Source organism: Chiroxiphia lanceolata, chromosome 3 (assembly GCF_009829145.1).
Source record: "Chiroxiphia lanceolata isolate bChiLan1 chromosome 3, bChiLan1.pri, whole genome shotgun sequence".
Taxonomy (NCBI): Eukaryota; Metazoa; Chordata; class Aves; order Passeriformes; family Pipridae; genus Chiroxiphia; species Chiroxiphia lanceolata.
The window spans coordinates 22990433-22998885 of NC_045639.1; the positions used below are offsets into that span (position 1 = coordinate 22990433).

Here is an 8453-nt window from a genome sequence, read left to right on the forward strand (position 1 = left end):
ATTGATAGCGTTGCCAGATGGAGAGCCCTAAATTTAGGAACTATCCCTGGTTCTCTCGGCTTTTGGTGTATGGTAATACAATGGAAAGGCCTGGAAACAGCAGCATGCAGCACACTGGGTTATGAGAAAGAGTCGTAGCGATGTGTGGGGAAGTCATAGCGATGTGAACTCCTGTGTGATCCAGCCGCTGGTCTGTGCCTGTCACGTCCAGCAGTGGGACTGGGCTGCCGCAGGGGAATTATACGTTAAAGCCCCTGTGTTTGAAGGCCCTGGAGGCAATGGTGGCTGATAGGTAAAACCACATGCGCAGCCCTATTCCTTGGGGAGCGGTGGAAGGCCTGAGGAACAGTGTTACTCCCTGCCTGAGAAGAAACCATCCCCTCCCATTCTCCTAAGGTATATGGTCCATGTCTTGTGGCTCTTGGCCCCAAAAGGAATTCAGCATTCAGCCTGGTATAGCGGGAAGAAAAGCTATTCCGGGACATGGATAAGGACCAAGAGCATGCCATCCTGTAAGGGGAAGACTGCAGCACACGGATCAGTGGTATGGGCATCCTTGAGCAGATTAGGAGGTCTTACAGTGAAGAAATGTTAAAAGGGTCACAGATTGATCTGGACATTGTTTACATATCAAGAAAGATGCCCTAAAAGCTCTAACTCCCCTCCTCAAGTCAGGCAAAGCTCTTGACACAGTTTGTGTTCAGTGCTAGTGAATTTTTATTTATCAGGGTGGTACTGATATCAATATCCTGTTTATTTCCCTCAGGAGGGGACTGAGTACTTTTAATCAAGAAAACTATGACGACGTCACAGGAGCAACCAACTAACAGCTTCAGTAATTCCTGAGGTAGAGCCAATGAGAGATATTAAACTCCTTGTCCTCCCTGCCTTCCTATCTAAATTCCACTGGATTAACACCAATCCCTGTAAAATGATAATCCACCTCATTAACAGGCAGTAAAAAAGGTTTGAGCTGTACCAGTTTCTTTGACCCATATATCCTAGATTTGGGTAATTCTTCCTTGCCAACTAATGGCCTTGTGTGGGAGTGAGGAGGAGAGGACACGGGCATGTTCCGTTTCCATATAATTGCCAGTTAGCTTCCTGATTATTTACTTCTTAGTAAGTGACATCAGGGCATACGGGAAGCCAGGCAGGGGAAGAGAATGTTACAGCAATCTAATTGCTGACTCTCTTTACGACAGTCGTTAAAGCATTCCCTGTGGGTCCCTACCGCTATGCTCCACGGCAGACCTGGATTTTGACACAAGCATGATCTCACAGACAACAGGGTTCGGGGTCACAGGTCAATAGAGCAGCGCCTGTGATGCCCAAGCCACGTCTGGCACGTAAAACAGGTTAAGTAAATGTGAGGGGATGGCACACACAGATTAGAGCAGTGTGGTGCTCAGATGTGGGCTCACGGGGATGCTGCCGAGCTCAGGGGAAGCCTGACCTGAATTACTGCCCTCAGTTATGGTTGTTGGTAAATCTTGCCTAGTCAAAATGTGAACACATAAATCCTTGTCAAAATGTGAACACCTTCTGTTGTTTTACTAATGAAGTGAAGTCAAGAGTCTTTGCACAGATCCTAGATCACAATCCCTTTGGAATCTCCAAGTATAGCAACAGGCTTTTGCAGTCTTGCTAGATCTTCCTTCTCAGGGCAGCGTTTTTCTTCCTGCCTCTATGTATTCACACACACAGCTACACCTCTACACCTCCAAAAAGTCATGGCTGGTTGTTCCATCTCTCTCCTTATGGAATATTCTTTGGCACTCTTTCTCTGGCTGCTGTGATTGTTGGCTCCCTTGGAACACACTGGGCAAAGTATGAGCTCAGCTCTGCCTTTTTGTAATTTTTTGTGATTACATTTTTATGTGTTTTGTTGTTGTTGTTGTTGGTTTTTGTCTGGATGTCTCAAAACATTTTCTTTCCCTATCCTAGCCACAAGCATAAGAAGAGACTGAATGTGGCACTCAGTGACATCGTCTAGTAGTCAAGGTGGTGTCAGGCCAAAGCGTGGGCTCTGATGATCTCAGAGGCCTTTTCCAACCTAATTGATTCTGTGATTCTGCGATTCTGCAATAAGCCAAACAGTATCCAGGGACTGACCTTTCAGCATTGATTTTTTTCTCTATTATTATATAATTATTATAATTATTATAATTATAATATTTCATAATTATTTAATAACAATTATTATTGTATATTATTCTATCGTATTATACAGCTTCTCAAAACTTCATGCAGAACTCCTTTCTTCTCTCCCAGTTTTTTTTAGTGGCTCATCGGTTATTATTGATCGCCTCATGAGATGAATGAGCGATTCATCTCACTGTCCTCAGTGGTACGAACGGGTGAAGAATTAAACAGCAAAAAGGGCTGCACAAAGGGCCAAACTTCACTGAAAAAGAGCCAAACCTCACAGAATTCACTACCCCACACCCGTGACGTCACAGCGCCCCCTCAGGCGCGGCCCCGCCCCTCCCGGCCCGCAGGGGGAGCCCCGCCCCCGGGCGCGCGCCGGGCCGGGGCCGTGTGAAGCGCACCTTTTGCACGAGTCCCGCTCGCCGCGGGCGGGGCCTGCGGGGGCGGGGCGGGCGGGGAAAGCCGGCGGGCTCGTCCAATCGGAGCGGTCGCTCCCCGGCGCGTCATTCGTGGCACCGCCCCCTCCCCTTTTCCAGGCATGGGCGGCTCAATGGGCGTTACCGGGCGGGGCGGGGCCCTCCTGTCGCGAGGGGGCGCGGGCCAATGGCGAGCGGGGCCGCGCGCGGGGGCGGGAGGGCACGGCAGGGCGGGGGGGGCGCGGCGGCCAATGGGGCGAGGACGGGGGCGTGGCCGAGGCGGCGCTTGGGTTCCGTGTGGAAAGAGTGAGGGGGCTCGGGTGCAAAGTTTGCTCGCCCGGCGCCTGCGGAGGGAGCGGCGGCGGCGGCGGCGCGGGGGGAGCGGAGCCGAGCGCAGCCGAGCGGAGCGGCCGCCCGAGCGCCCGGGGCTCCCACCGCCCGCCGCGCTCCGACCATTCCCGCCGGGCAGCCGCGATGTGCGGGGGGATGGCGGCGCGGGGTCCGGGCGGGCCGCGGTGCTGGCAGAACCGGCGGGCGCGGCTGCTGTGCATGCTGGCACTCACCTTCCTGTTCTTCGTGGTGGAGGTGGCAGTGAGCCGCGTCACGTCGTCCCTGGCCATGCTCTCCGACTCCTTCCACATGCTCTCGGACGTGATGGCCCTGGTCGTGGCGCTGGTGGCCGTGCGCTTCGCCCAGCGCACCCGCGCCACCAAGAAGAACACGTTCGGGTGGGTGCGGGCCGAGGTGATGGGCGCGCTCGTCAACGCCGTGTTCCTCACGGCCCTCTGCTTCACCATCCTGCTGGAGGCCATCGAGCGCTTCACCGAGCCCCACGAGATCCAGCAGCCGCTGGTGGTCATCGCCGTGGGAGTGGCGGGGCTCATCATCAACCTGCTGGGGCTCTGCCTCTTCAACCACCACGGCGTCGGGGGCCACGGGCACGCCCACGGGCACGGGCACTCGCACGGCGCCCGGCAGCAGCACCCCCGCGCCGGCCCCAAGCCCGAGCCGCCGCCCGGGGACGGGGAGGCAGCGCTGCACCGCGAGGAGACCAGCACCTTGGTGGAGAACTGCAGCAGCTCCAACGGGGTCAGCCAGGAGAAGCTGGGTAAGCCCCGCGGCGCCGCTGCCTCATCCAGGCATAGAAAAGCGGGAGGGGTCCTTTCCCCGAGTAGGGCGGTGGCATCCTGGTCACACCCGGCGCGGGCTGTGCGGGGACCACCTGTCCCCCCTGCTGGGGAAGAGGCTAGAAACTTTCTTAGCAGCGCTGTTGGGCTCATGACTGTCGCACCTCTGCCTCACGCCTTTCCTTCAGATGCCGTGAGCTGCGTGCTTGTCTTGCAGACAGGTCAGAGTGTGAAAGAGTCTTGGGATAGAGCGGTGTGCCGTGGGAAAAGTTGGTTCTGCTAGGGAAGGCACATGACAAGCGTTTCTTGCCTAGCGACACGAGCTGTCACAAGACGCTGCCCTAATGCCACCCGAACTGGCTGCACATCAAATGGAGCGCGGCTCAGCGCCTTGGTCCCGGCTGCTCCATTGGGGCAGTTATCAGCTACTTGTCAGGTACCTGAGAAGCTGCTCTCCATCCGAACAGCAACATGCTGAAGTATATTCCACTGCAGTTGTACGTCTTCGTGGCATCGGTATTAATAGAAGTCTTGGAAATTGCCAGTCAGAACTGTGGAAGTTGGAATGTGGAGCTCACTGGTGTCAGAGCACACGCATGGTGTCTTGGAATGAGTTTTCTTTAGCTTTCTAAAGCATGCATCTTCCCACTCAGCTTCACACAGACACAAATTTAAAATCTTCCCTTCCCTATTGTGGTCAAACTGTCTGTTCCGTGGGTGGGAATTTCTTGGGTTATTTTTTGAAGGATCCAGAAGCCTGGATTTTGAAGCTGCTTGGTTGAAGCCCAAGTCCTGCATGGTAGCAGAGTGAAAGGTGTGCGACTGCCACTTCTCTATTCATATGGCATCCTTTGTCACCTCGAGGAAGGGGCTTAAGACTTTGGAACCCATGTCTCTCTCTTTCAGTTTCAGGGTGACATCAATGGAGCTTTAATTGAGCAGAGTGAACTTTGCTACAGTTTCATTTTTTCTGTGGTCAGAGGTTCCAGTACACATTTGAGAAACTTAGCAGTTTCTGTTTTTCTGACTCCATGTTGGCTTTGGAAAGACAGGTTTTGCAGGAGGATAGGAGAGTTTCTCTGAATACGCTACACCATTTTCTTGACCGCATAATAAGCTCTTAGTGTTGGTTTAGTTCCAACAAAGATGTCCTAATAATTAGTTTCAAACAATGTAAAATTCCCTTAACCATTGGTCTGATAGATATCTTGCCTTTGGAATTATTCTTACATGGTGAAAAGTTGTGCTTTTAGCCAAGTTTTGGACTAGTTAGACCAAAAGATTACCTTATAGCATGAATTTAAAATGTATACTGTTTTGAGCTAATTTGTCTGGAATGTCTCATGGATGTGCTTCTGGCAATAACAAATAATTTGTTGTGGGTATTTAGGTGGTAATAGGGCATAATTTTGGTCACAGTGAAACTTTGAAATAAGTTTGTATTTCCTTCTGTGCCCTGTCATGATTATGTAATGGATGGAGTTATTCATAGTTTACCCATGGAAAAGTTACAGGTAAAGGTGATTGGAGACTTGGAAGAAAAGGTGAAAGATGTATAGGTCAAGACTAGGGTGGTCCTGTGCCTTCACTGGAAATTGCAAAGAGGGCTTGTCCCTGATTTCCTAAGGTGGGAGTGGAAAGCAAGGGATAACCGTAGGGGCTAGTCCTGCACAGGCATTTTTGTGCATACAATTTATGTAAAGTAATCAGTTTATAGTTAGATTTCAATGAGCATATTTCTGATGGAAGTGTTTTAACCATTTGCCATTAAAAAAAATCTCAAGAGCTTTCTGGAACTGTATTCCCTGTTACCCTTTCTTACAGACAGCTCTACTGACTTTTCAGCTCTCCTTTATTCCAAGCACTTGATGTAGAACAGAGCATTCCTCTTTCCTTGCTTCCATGATGGACCTTGAGGTCTGAACTCTGTAACCTGAGATATTTTTCTCTAATTTATTGACTTCTCTGGAAAGTTACAGGTCCCATGTTCCATAACTCCTAGAGGTAGTGTGGAAAATTTAGCTGGAGCTTTAGGGCAGAAGCGGGATGCATGAGGTAATGAGCCTGAGGCTTGGAACTCGGTGCTCAGCTGCCTTCTAAGAGCCCACCCCTTCTTCAGAGAGGAAAGGATTTGTGCACACTTTACCATTGCAGAATTGCAGCCATGAGAGCGGAGTGGCAGAAGCTGCAGGTCTTATTAACGTGTTAATGTTTACAAAGCTCTGAACTCAATAACCTCAAAAGCAGTAAGAGCTTGTTGTCTCAGTTTGTCGGGCCAGGGGCCAGTGCATGTTGCATTTCTTTAGCGCTGGAAGTGTCCACAGAAGAACTTTTGAAGAAAAGCAAGAGGTTGATCATGTAATATTCTTTCAAATTAAATCAACGGAAGATGATTTTCTTTCAGAAAACATGATGTGTATATTTGTTCCCCTGTAGCTGGTTAGCTGTATTGGAATGGTAAATAGTGCAGACAGTTTTGACAAAGAAGAGCACTAAAATGTTCGTTTATGCTTTGCACATGTGGCATTGGACATCAGAAGCTGTATGTCACTTGCATAAAAAGTGTAATTTTGGTACTTATTTATTTATTTATAAATTACATTCTGAAATATAAATAACACTAGTTCATAGCCACTGAGAGCTTCAGAGATAACTTACACTGTCCTATACTCAATACTGCTGATAAATTCTGCGTTTCAGACCTAGAAGCTCAGCTGATTGTCCTGCTGGCTCCATGCGCCATCTCGGAAAAACTTCCCTTTCCTTGAATTCAGAAGCCTTTTGAAAATGCACTACTGAACCTGAAAAGAAGTTGCTATACAGCTGTATTCATACAGCTTTTGAGCTTCTGGCTTCAAATTGTAATACAAAAGAGCAATGCAGTCCTATGGTTTGAGATTTTAGCAATGTGATTAGTCTTCTAGTGTTTCAAAAGAGGCAACTAATGTAACTAACTGAGCTACTTAACCAGCTTTTTTACATATGCTCTGTAGTTCTGCATTTTGTTTAAGAAACAAACAGTGAGTAGTCAAGTGGTTAAACAGCTGGAAAAGGTGACAGTAGTTTTTCAGTAGAATAGATTAAAACACGGTCATCTTCATTTTTTGCCACTCTACATCTTTAAGCTCCATGTAGAAACAGTTGCCTTTTAGACTGTTTAGATCACTTATTGGGACAACTGAATATTTCTCAGACAGAGAAAATCTTGCTAAGTGTGTGGGTAGAGCTGCTTGCTTTTCAGTTTCATACTCGATGTGGCATGCTAATGTTGGCTATTATTTTATAAAAATTACAGTAATGTGTAGTATTATAGCATCTGCCTAATGGTTTTATTGTTTTCTTGTCAGGTGATATGAAAGATGACATGGCTGACCTGCAAGTGAACGGCAATGCCGGCCATTATCCTCTGGATGAAGAGGAGGTTGAAGAAGACTCTAGTGCGCAACTTAACATGCGTGGAGTTTTTCTGCATGTTTTTGGAGATGCCTTAGGTTCAGTAATTGTGGTAGTGAATGCCTTGCTCTTTTATGGGTTGTGGAATCCATGCCCTGAAGATGGGCCTTGCTTTAATCCATGTATCAATAATCATTGCATGGAAAATGCTACTTTATCCCAAACACTCGGCAGAGCTAACAAGTCTGAGCAGGAGGGCATTACAGTGGCTGGTCCGTGCTGGTTGCTATATTTAGATCCTGTCCTTTGTTTGATTATGGTCTGTATACTCCTTTACACAACTTACCCATTACTTAGGGAGTCAGCCCTTATACTTCTGCAGACTGTTCCCAAACAAATAGATGTTCATTCTTTGAACTCAAAGTTACGCACCCTCGAAGGAGTTGAAGCAATCCATGAATTACACATTTGGCAACTAGCAGGCAGTAGGATCATTGGCACTGCTCACATCAAGTGCCCCGACCCTTCCACGTACATGATGGTGGCAAAGCGCATTAAAGAGATCTTTCATGACGAAGGGATTCACGCAACTACCATTCAGCCTGAGTTTGCCAGCGTTGGCTCTGAATCGGGGAGAGGGAAATGTGAGTTGCCTTGCAGGACTCAGTGTGCTTTGAAGCAGTGTTGCGGAACAGGGGAAGATAGTACTGCAAAGAAGACAGAAAAATCTTCATCACTTAGTATTTCTTGTTCAGAAGTTGTCATTGAATTTCCAAAAACGAGGAGGACTAAGTCGGAGAGCATCCCTTCAGTGAAGCTAGAGGCAAACACTGATCAAAATGAGCAATTTGAGTCATCTTTGTAACTCCCCGAATGGTGCTACCTGAGTCGTGGTAACTTTGTCAACAGCTGTGTTGCAAGAGGAAGAGACAGACGTTTTGAGTTGCAATTTTGCCAAGTAGTGTAATTGCTGAAGTCCTTGTTCTTGTCATATTGCTAAATATAGAATGCTTGTTTTAAAGAATATAATGTCACTGTCATGATACAATGTGTTTGTGTTGACTTTGTTTGACTGAGACAGACAGAAAGTGCACCTATGCTGTAACAACTTCAGAAAACCAGTTTCAACATTTCAGCAGAGACACTTTTTGCTGTGCTTCAAATTAAGATTTTTTTTTCAAGTGAAAAGGTATTTGAGGGATAAGCATGTAGGAACTCGATTTGTGTTACATATTTCTTGGACCTACTTTTTCCTTTAATATTTGATTTGTAGATGTTTTAATATATTGTTTATTTAGAAGCCCTAAGAAAACCAAAGTTCGTAGAACATTTTAAAAGAGAAAGCTACTAAAAACTGGAAACCACT

The 8453-nt window shown here is 47.6% G+C and overlaps 1 protein-coding gene across 1 annotated transcript; it reads left to right on the top strand.

The window, feature by feature from the left end:
- The first annotated feature begins 2939 nt into the window (after positions 1 to 2939).
- Positions 2940 to 8132, top strand: SLC30A1 (solute carrier family 30 member 1). Its single transcript, XM_032682822.1, has 2 exons — positions 2940 to 3675; positions 7042 to 8132. Exons 1-2 carry the CDS (start codon positions 3042 to 3044, stop codon positions 7950 to 7952), a joined length of 1545 nt encoding a protein of 514 aa, XP_032538713.1. The 5' UTR covers positions 2940 to 3041; the 3' UTR covers positions 7953 to 8132.
- Positions 8133 to 8453: the final 321 nt, after the last annotated feature.

Bases quoted from the DNA above. Each gene is read 5' to 3' on its own strand.
- SLC30A1 (XM_032682822.1), top strand. From the start codon at position 3,042: ATGTGCGGGGGGATGGCGGCGCGGGGTCCGGGCGGGCCGCGGTGCTGG. The intron at 3,676-7,041 runs GTAAGCCCCGCG...TTTTCTTGTCAG, and splicing joins GGTCAGCCAGGAGAAGCTGG to GTGATATGAAAGATGACATG.